The following is a 23,123-nucleotide window of genomic DNA, read 5'->3' on the forward strand; positions in this document are numbered from 1 at the left end:
GGGTCCAGTGTACCTGGTAACACATTGTAATCTGTCTGTATATGACTGGTTTATACAGGGTCCAGTGTACCTGGTAACACATTGTAATCTGTCTGTATATGACTGGTTTATACAGACTCACCAAAAGGACTAGGTTGATGATATTTGGCCAGTAGCATCCTGGATAGAACGGCTTCCAAATTGGTTCAAATGAAGGACTTTCACCCATATCAAGGTCACAGGGGTCAAATTTGTTGACATTTTTTCTATGACTTCTTCTGAATAACCAAAAGGTCCAGGGGGATGGCATTTGGCCAAAAGCATGCTGGGATAAATGGCTACATTTGTTCAAATGAATGACCTTCATCTATATTCAAGGTCACAGGGGTCAAAAATGTCAAAAACTTGAATGATTTCTCATAAATAAAACAAGAGGCCCAATGGGACTGTGTTGCTTACCTGGTATTAATCTCACAATTGTAACATTCAAAGTGGATTAAAATAAAGCTACAGGCAAACTATCAGTGTCTTGACTCAGTCATTTAAAAGAACCTGTTCAAAGAGTTAAACACATTTGACCCTGTGACCTTGTTTTGAATGGCCGACTTCAATTTTTAGGTCATCTGAGCTTTGCTCAAGTGACCTATTCCAATCACTTTCCATCTGTCGTCGTTGTCCACTATTTCAAAACTCTTCTTCTCCAGACTCAGAGGTGCTACAGTCATTTTCTCTGCATGGATGGAAAGATCATCGGGGACCTTATTTAAATTGTTAATTTCAGGACCGCCCGAGCTATCCGTTCTCCCATGGGGAGGGGGTAAAGTTTACTAAAGTTTATATAGGGAAATAACACTTTTGGGTATATTTTGACAATTTTCTGCTGGAAATTATTCTTACTTGGTGAGAATTATCCTTGGAGGAAGATGGTTTTAAATTGTTAAATTGGGATTCCTACCCCAACCCTAGGGGCCAGGGCAGGGCCCCAAAGGGAAAATTAACCAATATTTCAAAACTCTTCTTCTCCAGACGCAAAAGTACCACAGTCATTTTCTCTGTATGGATGGAAAGATCATCAGGGGCTTTATTTAAATTGTAAATTTCAGGACCGCCCGAGCTATCCGTTCTCCCTTGGGGAGGGAGTAAAGTTTACTATAGTTTATATAGGTAAACAAGACTTTTGGGTATATTTTGACAATTTTCTGTTGGAAATTATTCTTACTTAGTGAGAATTATCCTTGGAGGAAGATGGTTTTAAATTGTAAAATTGGGATTCCTAGCCCAACCCTAGGGGCCAGGGCAGGGCCCCAAAGGGAAAATTAACCAATATTTCAAAACTCTTCTTCTCCAGACACACAGGTACTACAGTCATTTTCTCTGTATGGATGGAAAGATCATCAGTGGCTTTATTTAAATTGTAAATTTCAGAACCGCCCGAGGTATCCATTCTCCCTTGGGGAGGGGGTAAAGTTTACTATAGTTTATATAGGGAAATAACACTTTTGGGTATATTTTATTCATTTTCAATAGAAAATTACTCAAATTTAGTCAGAATCATCTTTGGTGAATGAGAGTATTACTTCGGAAAATTGGGATTCCTGCCCAATCCCCAGGGGCTAGGGCCGGGCCCCAAAGGGAACATTTACCAATATTTTCAAATTCTTATCCTTTGACGACATGACAAGTATTGTATTTCACTTAGTTTACATGCTGATTTCCACATCACATCTAAACAATAAAATAAAGCTACCAGTACCTATGATATAACTCTGGTGACCGCTAAGGCCCTTGGGCCTCTTGTTGAGATTTGTAATGACGGCTTTTGCCTTTGAGTGGCTGTGACAATTATAGTTCTTTATAACTTGTGCTCTATTGAACTGACTTTGTTGATACTTCGTGGGACTAATTTATAACGGGTCTTTTTAAACGGCCAACTTTAGAGTTACAGCTAGGATTCTGCTGGTGTGACACATTCATGCATACATGCCTGTAAGTTGAGTTCCTTTGGACAGTTTTCTGAATACTATCCTTTGGAATGCAGTGTTGTCAAATTCTGCTGCAATATCACTTGGCATTCTACTTAAATTATTGAAAGTATTGAACACCTGATCAAGATTACAGAACAGGAGAAATTACTCAAATTTTGCTTAAGTTTGGCAGAGTCATATTTCCCAAAGAACTTTTCTAAATGTTTAACTTCATGTAATAATTGTACAAGGGAAAATAATGTACAAAAAAATGGCAAAATTAGCTCTCAGCTAAATTATAGATAACTGTTGATTTCCATTCCATGTTTTACAGATATGGCCAGCAGTGCAACTAGTGAACTTCTACCTTGTGCCTCTACAACACAGGTAAGTGTGTGTCGCCTATACAACTAGTGAACTTCTACCTTGTGCCTCTACAACACAGGTAAGTTTGTTTCACCTATACAACTAGTGAACTTCTACCTTGTACCTCTACAACACAGGTAAGTGTGTCTCACCTATACCACTAGTGAACTTCTACCTTGTGCCTCTACAACTCAGGTAAGTGTGTCTCACCTATACAACTAGTGAACTTCTACCTTGTGCCTCTACAACACAGATAAGTGTGTCTCACCTAAACAACTAGTGAACTATTACCTTGTACCTCTACAACACAGGTAAGTGTGTCTCACCTAAACAACTAGTGAACTTCTACCTTGTGCCTCTACAACACAGGTAAGTTTGTTTCACCTATACAACTAGTGAACTTCTACCTTGTGCCTCTACAACACCGGTAAGTGTGTCTCACCTATACAACTAGTGAGCTTCTACCTTGTGCCTCTACAACACCGGTAAGTTTGTTTCACCTATACAACTAGTCAACTTCTACCTTGTGCCTCTACAACACAGTTAAGTGTGTCTCACCTAAACAACTAGTGAACTTCTTCCTTGTACCTCTACAACACAGGTAAGTGGGTCTCACTTATACAACTAGTGAACTTCTACCTTGAGTCTCGACAACACAGGTAAGTGTGTCTCATCTATACACCTAGTGAACTTCTACCTTGTGCCTCTATAACACAGGTAAGTGTGTCTCACCTAGACAAATAGTGAACTTCTACCTTGTGCCTCTATAACACAGGTAAGTGTGTCTCACCTAAACAACTGGTGAACTTCTACCTTGTGCCTCTACAGATATGGCCAGCAGTGCCACTAGTGAACTTCTACCTTGTGCCTCTAAAACACAGGTAAGTGTGTCTCGCCAATTCAATTAGTGAACTTCTACCTTGTGCCTCTAAAACACAGGTAAGTGTGTCTCGCCAATTCAATTAGTGAACTTCTACCTTGTGCCTCTAAAACACAGGTAAGTGTGTCTCGCCAATTCAATTAGTGAACTTCTACCTTGTGCCTCTAAAACACAGGTAAGTGTGTCTCGCCAATTCAATTAGTGAACTTCTACCTTGTGCCTCTAAAACACAGGTAAGTGTGTCTCGCCAATTCAATTAGTGAACTTCTACCTTGTGCCTCTAAAACACAGGTAAGTGTGTCTCGCCAATTCAATTAGTGAACTTCTACCTTGTGCCTCTACAATACAGGTAAGTGTGTCTCACCTATACAACTAGGGAACTTCTACCTTGTGCCTCTACAATACAGGTAAGTGTGTCTCACCTATACACCTAGTGAACTTCTACCTTGTGACTCTACAACACAGGTAAGTGTGTCTCATCTATACACCTAGTGAACTTCTACCTTATGCCTCTACAACACAGGTAAGTGTGGCTCACCTATACAACTAGTGAACTTCTATCTTGTGCCTCTACAACACAGGTAAGTTTGTTTCAACTATACAACTAGTGAACTTCTACCTGGTGCCTCTACAACACAAGTAAGTGTGTGTCGCCTATACAACTAGTGAACCTCTACCTTGTGCCTCTACAACACAGGAAAGTGTGTCTCACCTAAACAACTAGTGAACTATTACCTTGTACCTCTACAACACAGGTAAGTGGGTCTCACCTATACAACTAGTGAACTCCTACCTTGTGCCTCTACAACACAGGAAAGTGTGTCTCACCTAAACAACTAGTGAACTATTACCTTGTACCTCTACAACACAGGTAAGTGGGTCTCACCTATACAACTAGTGAACTCCTACCTTGTGCCTCTACAACACAGGTTAGTGTGTCTCACCTATACAACTAGTAAACTTCTACCTTGTGCCTCTACAACACCGGTAAGTGTGTCTCACCTATACAACTCGGGAACTTCTATCTTGTGCCTCTACAACACAGGAAAGTGTGTCTCACCTAAACAACTAGTGAACTTCTTCCTTGTGCCTCTACAACACAGGTAATTGTGTGTCGCCTATACAACTAGTGAACCTCTACCTTGTGCCTCTACAACACAGTTAAGTGTGTCTCACCTAAACAACTAGTGAACTATTACCTTGTACCTCTACAACACAGGTAAGTGTGTGTTGCCTATACAACTAGTGAACTTCTACCGTGTACCTCTACAACACAGGTAAGTGGGTCTCACCTATACAACTAGTGAACTCCTACCTTGTGCCTCTACAACACAGGAAAGTGTGTCTCACCTAAACAACTAGTGAACTTCTACCTTGTGACTCTACAACACAGGTAAGTGTGTCTCATCTATACACCTAGTGAACTTCTACCTTGTGCCTCAACAACACAGGTAAGTGTGTGTCGCCTATACCACTAGTGAACTTCTACCTTGTGCCTATACAACACAGGTAAGTGTGTCTCACCTAGACAAATAGTGAACTTCTACCTTGTGCCTCTACACAACAGGTAAGTGTGTCTCACCTATACAACTAGTAAACTTCTACCTTGTGCCTCTACAACACCGGTAAGTTTGTTTCACCTATACAACTAGTGAACTGCTACCTTGTGCCTCTACAACACAGGGAAGTGTGTGTCGCCTATACAACTAGTGAACCTCTACCTTGTACCTCTACAACACAGGTAAGTGTGTGTTGCCTATACAACTAGTGAACTTCTACCTTATACCTCTACAACACAGGTAAGTGTGTCTCATCTATACACCTAGTGAACTTCTACCTTATGCCTCTACAACACAGGTAAGTGTGTGTTGCCTATACAACTAGTGAACTTCTACCGTGTACCTCTACAACACAGGTAAGTGGGTCTCACCTATACAACTAGTGAACTTATACCTTGTGCCTCTACAACACAGGTAATTGTGTGTCGCCTATACAACTAGTGAACTGCTACCTTGTGCCTCTACAACACAGGAAAGTGTGTCTCACCTAAACAACTAGTGAACTTCTACCTTGTTCCTCTGCAACACAGGTAAGTGTGTCTCACCTTAACAACTAGTGAACTTCTACCTTGTGCCCCTACAACACAGGTAAGTGTGTCTCACCCATACAACTAGTGAACTTCTACCTTGGGCCTCTACAACACAGGTAAGTGTGTCTCATCTATACAACGAGTGAACTTCTACCTTGTGCCTCTAAAACACAGGTAAGTGTGTCTCGCCAATTCAATTAGTGAACTTCTACCTTGTGCCTCTATAACACAGGTAAGTGTGTCTCACCTATACACCTAGTGAACTTCTACCTTATGCCTCTACAACACAGGTAAGTGTGACTCACCTATACAACTAGTGAACTTCTATCTTGTGCCTCTACAACACAGGAAAGTGTGTCTCACCTAAACAACTAGTGAACTTCTACCTTGTACCTCTGCAACACAGGTAAGTGTGTCTCACCTTAACAACTAGTGAACTTCTACCTTGTGACTCTACAACACAGGTAAGTGTGTCTCCCCTATACAATGCAGAGGTATTTCTCTCTCCTACCTTGTGCCTCTACAACACAGGGAAGTGTGTCTCACCTATACAACTAGGGAACTTCTACCTTGTGCCTCTACAATACAGGTAAGTGTGTCTCACCTATACACCTAGAGAACTTCTACCTTGTGCATCTACAACACAGGTAAGTGTGTCTCACCTTAACAACTAGTGAACTTCTACCTTGTACCTCTACAACACAGGTAAGTGTGTCTCCCCTATACAATGCAGAGGTATTTCTCTCTCCTACCTTGTGCCTCTACAACACAGGTTAGTGTGTCTCACCTATACAACTAGTAAACTTCTACCTTGTGCCTCTACAACACAGGTAAGTGTGTCTCACCTATACAATGCAGAGGTATTTCTCTCTCGTAGAATACAAATTATAAAACCCTGATTATCCAAACTTTTTAATTATGTACAATCAACCTGTATTCTGAGGCTCTTGAGCAGGTTTGATTTTAGCTTGCTTTAATACTTTGCAACTGATTTGAGCATATTATCAAATTTTAACAGATATTAAGTGCATTGGTGAATTGGCCAGTGTATGCAATTGGAATCTACATACAAAAACATTAATTAGCCCAATATTTAAAGCGGGAAAAACACTAAAATTGGAATACACTTATACATCTACGCTAACAGTAATAAGCTCTAGACTTAATTATCTGTTTCTCATCTATTGACCATAGGAAAATAATTTCACCTGTCCAATGCAGATGGTCAGGTAAGGTTTATCTATTATTAAACACAGGTAAACATTTATTTTGCTCTCCTGGTTCAAAGGGCCAAGTGAGGTCATCCCATGGTGCAGCGTCCATCGTTCTTCTGTCCATCAATCCTTCATCTGTCCATCGATCCTTCATCTGTCCATCGTTCGTCTGTCCATCGTTCTTCTGTCCATCGTTCGTCTGTCCATCGTTCTTCTGTCCATCGTTTGTCTGTCCATCATTCATCTGTCCATCTTTCATCTGTCCATCCATTGACATATTTTCATTTAAAATGCTGCAAGTCCAGAATGACTGAATACATATGACCATATATGGTCTGAAGGGAAATCAACAATATAAAAATGGAGTGTGTGGCACCCCAAGAGGCAGAGGGATGGGCACAAGGAATTAAGATTAATCTTTGAAATCCTACTCTTTCAGTACGAATTAAAATATCCTCATTCAAGACATTTTGTTTAGGGTAATGAGAGGAGGTCATTTAAAGCTTTATACATATTTGACCATAAATGACCTTGAAAGTGGGTCAAGGTCATTCATTGAACAACCTTGATATCTCTTCCTCTGACCATGCTGCTGGCTAAATATCACCATCCTATGCAGGTTTAGAATCCTTTTCCTTCAGTTTATTTGAAGGGATTTTAACTAAATTTTGTGTAGAGCATCCTTGGGCAAAGGGGACTCACTATTGTATTCATGTAAATAGAGGGTTATTTTTAGGGGGCAGAGAGGCGGGCCCAATAGGGGATATTGAGGTTTATGTTTAAAATCCACCAATTCATGGGGGCAAAAAGAAGAGACCAAACGAGGGACAGGTGTTGCTGAGAAACAGAGCCAATATTGAAAATAGTTGTTATTTGTAACAAGAATAATTTTCCATGGTTAATTTATTATCCAGGTGAGCGATACAGGCACTCTGGGCCTCTTGTCTTTCTTTACAAGATTACCTGTAAAGCAATTCCCTGTATGTGTCTACTTTGCAGAGTGTTGGTAGTAAACTTTGTTGCCCTTGGTTGGAACACTTACATGGCCTGGGTTTCTGAAGCAGATTCCGAAGCAGAACTTACGAACAACGACCAAGAAACAACTCACTGACAACAGAGAAATATCTAGATATGGTAACTATTTAACTTCATGGTAACTTGTATAGCTAGATAATTGTCTACAGAAACAAAAGCTCATAGTAAACCGCATAGGTATGGCTCTACAGTAATAGCCTGTTGCAGAAAAATACCTAGATTTGGCTAAATATAACTCATTTTTAGATCACCTGCCCGAAGGGCAAGTGAGCTTATGCCAATGGCCCGAGGTCTGTCAACTTTTCCTAAAAATCGCTATTAGTCATGAACAACTAAGCACATTTTGAAAACATTTGGTCAGAAGCTTCTTTAGGGGAAGGGGAACAAATGTTGTATAAATGGTGGGTCTGGCCTCCTAGGGGCCTGAGGGGTGGGCTATATTGATTTAAGGGACTTTTTCTCTGGAACTATCAACCATATTTGACTGGAAGCATCCCTCGGTAGTTGAGATTCAAAATTGTACAAATGGTTGGGCTGAACCCCCAGGAGACTGTAGAATTATGCCATGGATATCAATCATATTTGGTCAGAAGCTGTCATGGGAGGCAGGGATTCAAAATTGTACAAATGGTGGTGCTGTAACTTTTTCAGTCCACATGTACTAAGACATATCTTAGCTACCTTGGAAGTAGATGACAGTGATGTTATGTAAGTTTACAGCCTTTTCACTTCAATGATATTATTTCCTACTCAGCTTCAACATCAGTAGGGTCTACTGCTGCAAATCTTAACAAAGTCTCATTATATCTACACGGTTTCTTTTTTTCTTTTTAAATTCAAGATGGTTTGACCAAAGACAAAGTTGATGTAATTTTGAACCAGCTGAAGGTCATTTTGCAATGAGATGTTGACGACCCGGTGGTAAGCAGTGACTCTGTAGAATAAGGATTCCAGGTGTACTTGTAGGAGGACAAATTGGTGCACTACGTATTCACTACCTGTGAAATTCTAAGGATTGAAAATGGAAATGGGAAAGACAAACTTTGTAAAACTTGTACAAGTGGATGCAGAGAAAGCTTAATATCCTAAAATCTCGATAATAAGCCTGATTTGAAAAAGGTCGGCCTTGAAGATAAACTTTGGATTCCTTACAAACCTATCTTTATAATAAGCCGGTCTTGAAAAGTAAGCGAGTCTTGAAAGTCCTGAAAAGTAAGCCAGTCTTGAAAGTCTTGAAAAGTAAGACAGTTTTGAAATAAGCATTGGATTCCAGGCAGTAGCCACATTTTCCCTGTCGACCGAAAAAGCTTTAACGTGTAAAATTATCACATTGTATGATTTACAGTTGCAACAATTCGATTCAAGAACAAGAGGCCCAGAGGACTTGTAGTGCTCACCTAGATAATAAAGCAACCATGGGAAAATTTTCTTTATAAATATAATACTGCAACTATTTCCAAATATTGGCACTTTCTTTCAGCAACACAGGTCACTTATTTGGGACCCGTCTTTCTTCCCCAATGAATTTGGAAGGATTATAAATAAATACAGCTATTTCCCTGTTTGGGCCCCACCACTTTGCACCCTAAAAGTAACCCTACATTTATACAAAAATTGAGTCCCCTTTGCCCAAGGATACTCCACAAAAAATTGGCTAGAATCCCTCCAATCAAACTAAAAGAGAAATAAAGCTTTGTCCTTTTGTCCCTAAGGGGACTACATGCTACATTTAAACCAAAGGATGCTCTGACAAAAATCCTTCCAATAATAAAAAAAAAAAAAAAAAAAAGGAAAAAGAATTTTATAGATTTACCTCAAGTTCTCCTATTATGCCCTGCCCCTCTCCCACCAGGGTGGGTGCCATACCCTTTGCTTATACAAAATTGAGTCCCCTTTGCCCAAGGATGCCCTCCAAAAAATAGGTTGAAATCCCTCCAATCATACTGAGGGGAAGGATTTATCACTTATTACTATGTTTCCCCTATAAGGCCCTGTCCCCTTGTCCCCTGAATCAGCCACATTCTCTGTTTAAATGATGAATCTCCCTAGCTGTAGCCAAAGATTCTATGAACAAATTTTTATTAAAATCCTTCCAATCAAACTGAAGGAGAATGATTATATAGATTTACCGTTTACCTCTATTTCCCCTGTTGGGCTCTGCCCGTCTGCCCATGGGGAGGGCACACCCTCCATTTATACTAAATTGGGTCCCTCTTGCCAAAATTTGGTTAAAATCCTTCCTTTCAAACTGAAAAGAGGAATTTTTAACAAAATTTACTTCAAGTTCTCCTATTAGGCCATGCCCCTTTGTCCCGGGGGGCACACCCTCCATTTATACAACCCCCCTCTTATACAACATTGAGTCTCCTTTGCCCAAGAATGCTTTACACAAAATTCAGCTAAATTCCCTCCAATCAAACTAAATGAAAATGGGGGGGTGGGGGGGGACCACACCTTTCGTTGAAAAAAATTGAGTTCCCTTTGCAAAAGGATACTCAAGGCCAAATTCAGTCAAAATTCAGCGAGCCGTTCAGGACTAGTAGTGTTTTAAAGGAAAAGTTGACCGACAGATGAACGAGGGACAATACACTATGGCATATGGCAGTTCAGCTGAGAGAAAAAACCAAGCAATATTAATAACCTAAGACATCATTGGGTTTTTTTCATGAAAATCGAAATGCCTTTGAAGTCTCACTGTCTTAATGTCTTAATGTCTTACTGTCTTAATGTCTTACTGTCTTAATGTCTTAATGTCTTAATGTCTTCCAAAATAAGACTTCCTTGAAAATGAGCTGCCTGCAAAAATAAGCCTGGGATTTCTTACTGAAAACAGATAACTAAGCCACCACTTATTATCGAGATTTTAGGATTTTGTCTCAAAATGAACATTTTGTCATGGTATGATTAATATATTCTTTATAATGAAATGCACATCACCATATCAATATTACTTGTATAATTAATTGTTTAATTGTATATTTTAAATATAATTGTTTTTTCTTCTATCGTGTACCGACTGTAAAGAACGTCCATGCTGTCACACTGCGATAGATCATACACATGCATAGGTATGTCGATACTGACAGATGATATCTTTAACTAATTGATAATTTTCTGTCTTAAAACTGAAAATCAACATATTAATCTTTATAGTTTTTGTCACAGAAACCTAAGATCAGATCTTGTAGTTACATAGCCTGCTGTTTGATTCTTTTATCTACTCAGTAAAATATGATGAAATAAAGTTTTAATGTTTACAAAAATTCACCGAATGATCACCACAGATCGTGGTAAAATTAGGGTTTTGGTTTGTTTGAGTTTTACGTCTTATTAACAGCTATGGTCATATAAGAACGTGCCAGGTTTTGGTGGTGGAGGAAAGCGTTCCCGGAGAAAAACCACCTACCTACAGCCAGTACTTGGCGACTGCCCCACGTAGGCCTCGAACCTGCGACCCAGTGTTGGAGGGCTAGTGGAAGCAGAATGTCAGACGCCTTAATTATAACCACTTGGCCACCAAGTTCTAACTTCTATCTATCAATTCTAACTTCTATCTATCAGTTCTAACTTCTAGAGAAAATTGGACCAATCAGAGGCCAGTAAATGACAGCCATTTAGTTTTTTTACAAAACGAACACCGCAGTTGTGTTCGTAGTGCCATACTATACCTACATACCAAATTTCATCAAAATTGGACGATATTTTTGTTTCGACCAATGAAAAACCTGCATTTGGCCGCCATTTTGAATCCAAAGTCAATAAATGTTTTGTCGAAAACGAGCGCTGTGACGTTATTAACCCTTTCACTGAGTTTCATTATGTTCGATGAAATAAAACGAATGTTATTACTGGTGATATGATTTCGCGTTGAATTTTTGACCATTCAGAGCCCAGGAAATGGCAGCCATTTTGTTTTTTCACAAAGCAAACACCCAGTTTTGTTTGTAGTGCCATCCTGCACGCATATACAAAATTTCAACAAAATCGGACGAGATTTTAATTTCGACCAATAAGAATCCAGCATTTGGCCGCCATTTTGAATCAAAAGTGAAATATTTTTTGTTGAAAACGATCGGTGTGATGTTTTCATCCCTTTCACCAAGTTTCATCATGTTCCGTCAAATAGAACGAATGTAATTACTGGTTAGATTTCGGCCAATCAGAGCAGCGGCGGCCATCTTGGATGGTTGACGCGGAAAAATAATATTCAGATGCACAGGGATGTGTAGTGGAGGGATTTGCAACTCCGAGTCCAGTGGCGAACACTTATCCTTGCTTTTGTGTTTGTTCACTGGACCGTGAAGTCATCGAGGGCCTACTCTTGCCGGTCTGCGCTTGCGCGCTGGTGTCAGGTTATACTCGCGCTTGCTTCCGGTATCATGTTAACAAATCGCTGAATCGAAGTGTTTTGATTGCGGTTATCCAAGTTTACTGGGCTGTGTATTAGCACGGAATTAAATTAGTCCGTGGTATTAGTAGGTCTTCATTTTATTACAGGAGAAATGTTATCGTTGCCACCATGTCTAGCTGTACAGTAGTTGTGTCGGGAGATATTATCGTCTGTATCTTGAGTTTGTGCTATATTTTGGTTTGGACTCTGAGGGAGCCGGTTCATAGCATTTCACGATCGGATACTTCAGCGCTTTTAAAATTGTCTCATCATGAATCACACATCATGTCAACGTCTGATTTTCTGTCTTGGGATGATGACATAGATTTAGAACACTTGCTTGGAGAGTTTACAGAATATAATGAGTCGGACATTTCAGACGACGATTTTGACAGGGATGTGTAGTGGACTAGTACTCAATATATTAAATTGTACACCCCTGTAATCGCGCAGATTCGGCAGTCAAATAAGTCGGCATACAGTTCAGAGTATCATTAAATAAAAATTACAAAAATAAAATTGCTTGTTTGTATTACGTGCCATTTTCATTAGACCCTTTCCCACAAGTGTCCCGGATTGGGTACCGCCACAGTACTGTAGTGGTCAGTTTCCAGACCAATAAAAACAAAAACACTCACATACCACAAATTACACCTGCAAAAATTACTCATCCTTTTAATATATTGATATCCCACGTTTGAAAAATGGTGGAATATAGGCCTATTGGAAGAAACTATGATCTAAACAGCGAGATGACAACATGGTTTCACTGAAAATGACGCCATTTCCGACGTGATACAAACATTAGCTCTTTTTGAAACAAAAATAATAATAACTCACCGCCATAAGATTACCCCCATACAAAATTAAATTAATTAAGCTTTCCATGGATATACTTCATTCTAATGTAAACCATTCCGTTGAGGAGGAATTAGAAACACAACTTTGTTGGGTAAGCAAAACAAAATCTCGAATCTCAAAAAAAAACATCCGGTTGACGTTGAACACAGTCATAGAAAATGAAAAAAATATGGCAATAAATCAATACATCGGGTCCTTAGACACCATCTACTACTTCCACCAGATGTAATATAAACAACCCACAACAACAAGATAAACAAAAAATGTAGTAATACTCTGTATTATTGGTTTGTTTACACACCAATTTCACGCTTCAACCACGCTCTGATTAAGCCATAGCTTGTCCGCTAGGGGGCGCTCGTATCAGAACACCGATCAAGGGAGATAAGCCAACCTCACTCGGAACATATTTACTAAGGCAAAAAGGAAGTTGCGTATCCCTTCACTACACATCCCTGAGATGCACAACTACAAATTGTACTGATAATATATGCAAATTATGATAAGCATTCCATTAAAAGTTCCTGAGATTAAGCGCGGAAACTTATAAAAGCGGAATAATAATAAGAAGAATAATAACTAGAATTGCAATAGATGATATCGCGACCATCCTTCGAAGAGTTCTTGCCGGAAAATGCACAAGTCTCGCGAGAAAATGCGAGGATACGGGGGCAAAACAATCTGCTTGTGTAGACAATATGCCCCACCTTCACTCTATTGAACCAACAAAAATAACTCGCAAGAATTGAGGTCACATCAAATCCATTTAATAATGACATTCCAATAAATTTGTTTGTCCAAAACAAGCCTTCTGACGTTTCATTTACATAACACACGCTACTCTGTACCGCCGCTGACTGTCCGTCACAACTGTGACGCTTTAGCTTCATCCTCTTTTTCAATATCTGGCCAATTTAACATGTCTGCTTGCTATCAAAGATGAACTAGATCCCCCTTTTTCTTATTTGAAGTAGGTGATACCTTTTGACTTTAAAATATTACCCAATTCATTACATGGAAGTTCATGGAAAATCGTAACTGAATGTTTTGGCGCTGCCATGTTGTTCAGATATCCGTTGCCCCAGCGAGTACAGTTAAATCCCCTCCTATTTGAAAAGTTCCACTGGTCGCGACATCATCTATTGCGAGCAATAGCGAAAGTCACCCTCCCCTGCTAAGTACGCAGCCGTTTTGATTTTTTCACAAAACGAACACTTCAGTTGTGTCCGTAGTGCCTTACTACACCTACATACCAATTTTCATTAAATTAGACAACATTTTAATTTCGACCAATCGGAGGCCAGAAAATGGCTGCCATTTTGTCGAAATGTGAAAGTGAGGTTACGAAATTGACCGTTGTTCCATGATATACCTACATACCAAATTTCATGAAAATCAGACAATATCAAAATTTTGACTAATCAGAAGCCTGCATTTGGCCGCCATTTTGAATCAAAAGTGAAATATTTTTTGTCGAAAACGATCGGTGTGATTTTATCATCCCTTTCAGTGAGTTTCATTATGTTCCGTCAAATAGAACGAATGTTATTACTGGATATGATTTCGGCCAATCAGAGGCAGCGGCGGCCATCTTGGATGGTTTACGCGAAAAAATAAGAGTCAAATGCACACCTACAACTTGTACTGATTATATATGCAAAGTATGATAAGAATCCCATTAGTAGTTCCTGAGAAGCGCGGATAAAAGCGGCGGCGGAATAAGAAGAAGAAGAAGAAGTAAGAAACGGAACAATAGCAACAAGTCACCCGACCTTATTCGAGGTGACTTAATAATAAGTAAGAAACTGAACAATAACATTCGGGATGACTTAATAAGAATCGGAGTAAAAACAATAAGTCCCCAAACTTCGTTAATAAACTGTAGTACTAATCAAGTAATTACTATCCACAACCTAGTGTTTTTTATTAGCTCACCTGGCCCGAAGGGCCAAGTGAGCTTATCCCATGGTGCAGCGTCCGTCGTCCGTCGTCCGTCGTCCGGCGTCCGTCATCTTTTTCCTTTAAAATGCTACTTGTCCCCCAATAGGGGAAATAGAGGATTTTTTTCTCCTGCTATACAAGTGAAGGGATTTTAACCAAATCCAGTCTGAAGCATGATTAGGGACAAAAGAATCAATTTTGTTTAAACTGAGGTGTGTGGATTCCCCTTCTTTGGGGTAGATTAGTGGGGCCCATTAGGGGAAATAGAGGAAAACATTAAAGATCCTTCTCCTTCTGTACCGTTGAAGGGATTTTAACCTAACCAAACTTGTTTTAGAGAATCTTTGGGCAAAGGGAATTGAATATTTATAAATGGAAGATGCAACTTTGTTACTTGTACTCCTTTGATAAACCTGAATGGTACTCAGCAGGTTTTAAATTGAAAAATAAAATACCAGGTGAGCTATTAAGGCCCCTGGGCCTCTTGTATTACAGAACAAGAGTTATTGACAAACAAATTTCAATATTTATGTGACCAATTGCTGATGGATTTATTTATTATTATTATTGAATTATATTTATTACGTCCGAAGGAATTCCATCTTTCCTGATACAATAGGGTTTTTTTGTGGTTTGTATCATAGTGGATTATATTTTAAAGATATCAGATATGCCATAGAGAGTATTAATTAATTTTCATTTCTGCAGATTTTTTTTATCACATTAAAATTGTAATTAACAGATAATATTGCTATTGGTTTTTCATCATATATAAAACTATGACAAATTTTATAATTATATCCCTGTTTCAAATAGCATCCAAAATAGTAATACAAACCAAAATATGAACAAACACCAAGGAAATGACTGATAGGTGACAGAAAATTACCTTCGGATGCTTTAGTGAACTGTGTTTGAAAGAGAGTAATCTTTGATTAAAAAACAATCAATAAAAATGAATTGATTAAATAACAATCAATAAAAATTAATTTTGATCCCAAAATAAATATAATTATAAACATTTCCGTTTTATTCCAGCTGAAAAAAAAGTTTGAAATCTTACATGTATAAACAACATTAAAAACATTTTGTGCATTAGTGTTTGTTTCGTTTTTGACTATTTTAAACTTTCTTTTTAACAAACAGAACGATCTACAGATTTCCTTTTGGGTGGCCTCTGGACTAAAAGCAATACATTTTTGCTGCTCCTTTGCTCATGCGCGGTGTTGTAAACAGTGATGGCGGACATTTCGAAGTGAGATTTTGGGTCCGTTGGAATTAAGAACTATTGCGGTGATGTGCAATGCGTTCATATCAGTTTTTTAGTTGGATCGTATAGCGGAAGCATTTATCTATTGGGATTTACAAGTTTCGTTGGCAATATCAATCTTCAATACTATAAACCACGTGAATACTTTGAACACTTACCGTCCTCCATTTCATACATCTCTATTCCGTCATTGAGTATTGCACAGTTATCTTCTCTTTGGAACAGGTATTAATTGTTACGTCATTGGTCTGTGTGAGAGAAATACGTCGTTTTCTCAAAAATTGATGACGTTTCTCTCACAAACAAGTGACGTAACAATCAATACCTGCTCCCAAGAGAAGATAACTCTGCAATACACAAAGACGGAATATAGGAGCGGTGCAGGAACTCTATCGTTATAAATCTCTGATTTAGATAGAGTTCCTACAAGAATGATCTCTGTACATACTGCACTCATCATAAAAAAATATTCTGGACAATATGGACTGTCTCTAGTAAATGTAGGCTAAATGGATAAATGCACTTATCAGGATGAAAGTAAAATGTTTTGATGTTTTCTAGCTTAGGTGTTGTACTCTTAGCTATTTATCAAACTACATTTGAGACGTATGCCACCTGATCTAAAGCTTCACAATGCTGATTAAATATGTAAATAAAATAGTTTACTACACAAACTGTGTAGATAATATATGTCAGCACGAACTTAGATAACAGGGATTGGCAACTCCAATTTCATTTCGCGTATGTATTGTCCACCGCTTGTATTTGTGCACCGAACCGTGACGGCCTATGACCCTCTCGCTGGAGCCAATTTACCTGTTATGCACATTTCTTTGGTAAGCATATTAGAATTGTTCCTGTATAAACATATTAGAATTGATCATGACTTACAACTTACAAAACTTGTGTGCATCTGGTGTTGCATAGGGCATGGACAAGTATCGCTGTACCAAACCCCACCAGTTGTATAAGTCCATGTTTTGTAATGGAAAGATTAAAATAAATCCGTTCTCTCTCTAGTGGTGTTAATTTTAGTACAATATGTCAGTCATTCCAACAGTCCCCCACTGTAGAGCATCCCTCCATGTTTTTATCATCTTATCAAAGACCATAGACCCATTATCTACTCTGGTTTTGAAAACTTCCTTTTTATTTTTAGGTATAAGTGCAGACAACAGCAAACCAACAAAACTTACACAAATATCCCAGCCGACCAGTCAAATAAATAGCCTAATCTGAGCTAGCTACTCAACCAAGTCAACCAGTATTTCAAGCCCAACCTTGGCAGGATTGTATCCAAATGGCCAGTCATCAAACAATTGTGTGTTCAATATTCTCCTTGGTAAGTATAACTGGAGAAATAATCCAAGGTGCACTTCAGCAGGCAATTTTCACACCCATCACAGATTGTCAATTTCAAAATAACCCTATACTGTTTGATGTGATTCACTGGACAATTAATTTGTAAGTTGATTATGTGTATAAAGCCAAAACAAACCCTCTGTTTACTATCATAGATGATCAGTATAGAGCCCACTAGAGGGGAGTTGTAGTATTTAAAAAAAAAATATTGTTAAACAGAGAAAATATTTTATGATGAGTATTGGTTTAGGTATTCTACAACAATGTATATCTTTCACTAAATGAATGAAATATATAGTCAGGCAAATTGAAATCTCAGATCATATCTTCAGCTAATCTTTATAGTGAAGCATATTAACGGTATCTAAACTGATGTGTTGTTGATTTATATTTTCAGACAACCAACAATTATGGAAGTCATATACTTGAAAAGTTTCCCTACAGCTATATTTTTACTGACGTGACAAATACACCAATCATACTGTGTAGATTCTATCTGGCGTCCTATACAAGAGTACATTGAAAAATATTTTTATATATTCATTGATGAATAGGAAATGAGAGTTCTGCATAAATCCGTCCCTCCCTCTATATTTATAGTAAATCCCTCCCTGGCGGGATGGATCAGTGAGGGAACAGTGAGGGACCAGTGAGGGATGAGGGACTGACTCCATGACCTTGTGAGGGATGAGGGACTGTCCCCATGACCTTTCATAGGAATTCCCTCTCAAAATAGATTGAATACCCCATAGGGAACATTGAGGGACGAGGGATTACCTTACGTCAAGTCTATTTTTAGAGCAACTGGCTATAGCATGTAGACATATATTCGCTCAGTATAAATAACTGCGAGAAGCTTATTATTGTTTCATTCTGCAACCATGAGTTGGAGAGAACACTTGAACCTATCTACTTTGACCTGAGTAGTCCCATTAGTTATGCGGGACCAGAAAAGATCTACAAATTTTTAAGAAAAGAGGGAAAGTACAAGGTCGGCCTTCATGCTATTCGTCACTTCCTTAAGGATATTGACGCCTATAGTTTACAACGCCCACTTCGTTACAGGTTTCGGACTAGGAAAATTATATATCAGGGTCTGGATGCTTTATGGGATGTGGATCTTGCCACTTATGGGTATAGTTCCTCTTAAAAACAAGCTTCACAACACAATCATCGATCACATACGTCTGTCCTCCTCCCATAAAACCTTTCCGGGAGTGGGCGGTGACACCAGTTACATTTTCTCCCTTGTTCTCCGCACGGCGCACAAAATCGTCTTCTACCTGGAAAACGATTGTGTGCGCCGTGCGGAAAACAAGGGAGGGAATGTAACTGGTGTCACCGCCCACTCCCGGAAAGGTTTTATGGGAGGAGAACAGACGTATGTGATCGGTGTTTGACACGACGTGAAGCTTGGACAACTCGTCAACAACGCGGAGGAGGAATTGAGGCACTTGAAGGGACGGCTCAGTCGAAGACTTTGGATCCAAATCTGGGAAATTTTTGGGACGTTTTACAGTTCTTCAGTGACAATCACGCGGTGATCAAAGAGATTTTGGAAGAAAGACTACAAAAGGTCAAAGGTATGAAATGGTTCCTTACGCTTTTTGTTAAATTTGTGAAGTATGACCAAAACAACGAGGCCATTTATTCCGAACCCACATTTAGATCTATAAATTCAACAAGAACAAATGTATCTCAACTAAAAGAAGGAGTCGCAGAGGCTTTTCAAACCCTACACAATGCCTATCAAAATTTTGAACGGGATAGGAGTGGGTGGACGATAGAAAAAAATATAAAACTAGAGGTTAACACAGTAGAATACACACCATTAGAGGGTAGTAGCTACATACCCCTCCCACCAAAAATCCAAAAGAAAAAGGCCGTACTTAATATTAAAAACACTGACCAAAAGTGCTTTCTGTGGTCTATCCTGGCTGATATACATTTTGTCGCAAGAGACGCTAACCCTGGTCAAGTTTCCAATTATACTCAGTATGAACACAAGTTGGACTTGAATGACATCGATTGCCCCGTCCCCTTGTCACAGATTTCGAAGTTTGAAAAACAAAATGACATCTCCGTCAATGTTTTAGGTTTAGAGGGGGAAGAGGTGTATCCATTGCACGTGACCGACCTACGCAACACTAACAGACATGTGAATCTTCTCTTGTTCTCTAAAGGGGAAAGCAGACACTACTGCCTAGTGCGAAATTTGAGTCGTTTGCTAGGTGACCGAACCGCACACAATGGTCAAGCGTATTATTGTAATTATTGTCTCCACGGTTACACAACCCAACAACTCTTGGACGATCACGTTCCGTACTGCTCCCCACATGGTCCACAAAAACTTAGTTTTCCGAAAACCGAAGAACAACAGTGGGTCAAATTTAATCAAATTCATAAGCAGCTTAAAGTCCCGTTTGTGATTTATGCTGACTTTGAAAGTTTTCTTCACCCCATCAGTGCATGTGAACCTAACCCAAACACATCGTCCACAACTAAGTATCAAAAACATGAACCTTCCGACTTTTCCTACTTGGTTAAATGTTCAGCCGACGAACTATCGAAATCCGCGCAGGTCTATAGAGGTCCTGACGTAAATGTAGGCTAAATGGATAAATGCACTTATCAGGATGAAAGTAAAATGTTTTGATGTTTTCTAGCTTAGGTGTTGTACTCTTAGCTATTTATCAAACTACATTTGAGACGTATGCCACCTGATCTAAAGCTTCACAATGCTGATTAAATATGTAAATAAAATAGTTTACTACACAAACTGTGTAGATAATATATGTCAGCACGAACTTAGATAACAGGGATTGGCAACTCCAATTTCATTTCGCGTATGTATTGTCCACCGCTTGTATTTGTGCACCGAACCGTGACGGCCTATGACCCTCTCGCTGGAGCCAATTTACCTGTTATGCACATTTCTTTGGTAAGCATATTAGAATTGTTCCTGTATAAACATATTAGAATTGATCATGACTTACAACTTACAAAACTTGTGTGCATCTGGTGTTGCATAGGGCATGGACAAGTATCGCTGTACCAAACCCCACCAGTTGTATAAGTCCATGTTTTGTAATGGAAAGATTAAAATAAATCCGTTCTCTCTCTAGTGGTGTTAATTTTAGTACAATATGTCAGTCATTCCAACAGTCCCCCACTGTAGAGCATCCCTCCATGTTTTTATCATCTTATCAAAGACCATAGACCCATTATCTACTCTGGTTTTGAAAACTTCCTTTTTATTTTTAGGTATAAGTGCAGACAACAGCAAACCAACAAAACTTACACAAATATCCCAGCCGACCAGTCAAATAAATAGCCTAATCTGAGCTAGCTACTCAACCAAGTCAACCAGTATTTCAAGCCCAACCTTGGCAGGATTGTATCCAAATGGCCAGTCATCAAACAATTGTGTGTTCAATATTCTCCTTGGTAAGTATAACTGGAGAAATAATCCAAGGTGCACTTCAGCAGGCAATTTTCACACCCATCACAGATTGTCAATTTCAAAATAACCCTATACTGTTTGATGTGATTCACTGGACAATTAATTTGTAAGTTGATTATGTGTATAAAGCCAAAACAAACCCTCTGTTTACTATCATAGATGATCAGTATAGAGCCCACTAGAGGGGAGTTGTAGTATTTAAAAAAAAAATATTGTTAAACAGAGAAAATATTTTATGATGAGTATTGGTTTAGGTATTCTACAACAATGTATATCTTTCACTAAATGAATGAAATATATAGTCAGGCAAATTGAAATCTCAGATCATATCTTCAGCTAATCTTTATAGTGAAGCATATTAACGGTATCTAAACTGATGTGTTGTTGATTTATATTTTCAGACAACCAACAATTATGGAAGTCATATACTTGAAAAGTTTCCCTACAGCTATATTTTTACTGACGTGACAAATACACCAATCATACTGTGTAGATTCTATCTGGCGTCCTATACAAGAGTACATTGAAAAATATTTTTATATATTCATTGATGAATAGGAAATGAGAGTTCTGCATAAATCCGTCCCTCCCTCTATATTTATAGTAAATCCCTCCCTGGCGGGATGGATCAGTGAGGGAACAGTGAGGGACCAGTGAGGGATGAGGGACTGACTCCATGACCTTGTGAGGGATGAGGGACTGTCCCCATGACCTTTCATAGGAATTCCCTCTCAAAATAGATTGAATACCCCATAGGGAACATTGAGGGACGAGGGATTACCTTACGTCAAGTCTATTTTTAGAGCAACTGGCTATAGCATGTAGACATATATTCGCTCAGTATAAATAACTGCGAGAAGCTTATTATTGTTTCATTCTGCAACCATGAGTTGGAGAGAACACTTGAACCTATCTACTTTGACCTGAGTAGTCCCATTAGTTATGCGGGACCAGAAAAGATCTACAAATTTTTAAGAAAAGAGGGAAAGTACAAGGTCGGCCTTCATGCTATTCGTCACTTCCTTAAGGATATTGACGCCTATAGTTTACAACGCCCACTTCGTTACAGGTTTCGGACTAGGAAAATTATATATCAGGGTCTGGATGCTTTATGGGATGTGGATCTTGCCACTTATGGGTATAGTTCCTCTTAAAAACAAGCTTCACAACACAATCATCGATCACATACGTCTGTCCTCCTCCCATAAAACCTTTCCGGGAGTGGGCGGTGACACCAGTTACATTTTCTCCCTTGTTCTCCGCACGGCGCACAAAATCGTCTTCTACCTGGAAAACGATTGTGTGCGCCGTGCGGAAAACAAGGGAGGGAATGTAACTGGTGTCACCGCCCACTCCCGGAAAGGTTTTATGGGAGGAGAACAGACGTATGTGATCGGTGTTTGACACGACGTGAAGCTTGGACAACTCGTCAACAACGCGGAGGAGGAATTGAGGCACTTGAAGGGACGGCTCAGTCGAAGACTTTGGATCCAAATCTGGGAAATTTTTGGGACGTTTTACAGTTCTTCAGTGACAATCACGCGGTGATCAAAGAGATTTTGGAAGAAAGACTACAAAAGGTCAAAGGTATGAAATGGTTCCTTACGCTTTTTGTTAAATTTGTGAAGTATGACCAAAACAACGAGGCCATTTATTCCGAACCCACATTTAGATCTATAAATTCAACAAGAACAAATGTATCTCAACTAAAAGAAGGAGTCGCAGAGGCTTTTCAAACCCTACACAATGCCTATCAAAATTTTGAACGGGATAGGAGTGGGTGGACGATAGAAAAAAATATAAAACTAGAGGTTAACACAGTAGAATACACACCATTAGAGGGTAGTAGCTACATACCCCTCCCACCAAAAATCCAAAAGAAAAAGGCCGTACTTAATATTAAAAACACTGACCAAAAGTGCTTTCTGTGGTCTATCCTGGCTGATATACATTTTGTCGCAAGAGACGCTAACCCTGGTCAAGTTTCCAATTATACTCAGTATGAACACAAGTTGGACTTGAATGACATCGATTGCCCCGTCCCCTTGTCACAGATTTCGAAGTTTGAAAAACAAAATGACATCTCCGTCAATGTTTTAGGTTTAGAGGGGGAAGAGGTGTATCCATTGCACGTGACCGACCTACGCAACACTAACAGACATGTGAATCTTCTCTTGTTCTCTAAAGGGGAAAGCAGACACTACTGCCTAGTGCGAAATTTGAGTCGTTTGCTAGGTGACCGAACCGCACACAATGGTCAAGCGTATTATTGTAATTATTGTCTCCACGGTTACACAACCCAACAACTC

The 23,123-nt window shown here is 39.1% G+C and overlaps 1 protein-coding gene across 2 annotated transcripts in view; it reads left to right on the forward strand.

Annotated features, from left to right (window-relative positions):
* LOC110452011 (protein SYM1-like) overlaps window positions 1-9,316 on the forward strand; it is a 23,239-nt gene extending 13,923 nt beyond the window's left edge. For both annotated transcript variants that reach the window (XM_021500264.1, XM_021500265.1), the window contains exons 6-8: window positions 2,278-2,330; window positions 7,492-7,626; window positions 8,369-9,316. In XM_021500264.1, the coding sequence (XP_021355939.1) occupies window positions 2,278-2,330; window positions 7,492-7,603 (165 nt within the window). In that variant the 3' untranslated portion in view covers window positions 7,604-7,626; window positions 8,369-9,316. The remainder of the gene's footprint in view (window positions 1-2,277; window positions 2,331-7,491; window positions 7,627-8,368) is intronic.
* Window positions 9,317-23,123: the final 13,807 nt, after the last annotated feature.

This window comes from Mizuhopecten yessoensis, unplaced genomic scaffold, assembly GCF_002113885.1.
Source record: "Mizuhopecten yessoensis strain PY_sf001 unplaced genomic scaffold, ASM211388v2 scaffold6361, whole genome shotgun sequence".
NCBI classification, from domain to species: Eukaryota; Metazoa; Mollusca; class Bivalvia; order Pectinida; family Pectinidae; genus Mizuhopecten; species Mizuhopecten yessoensis.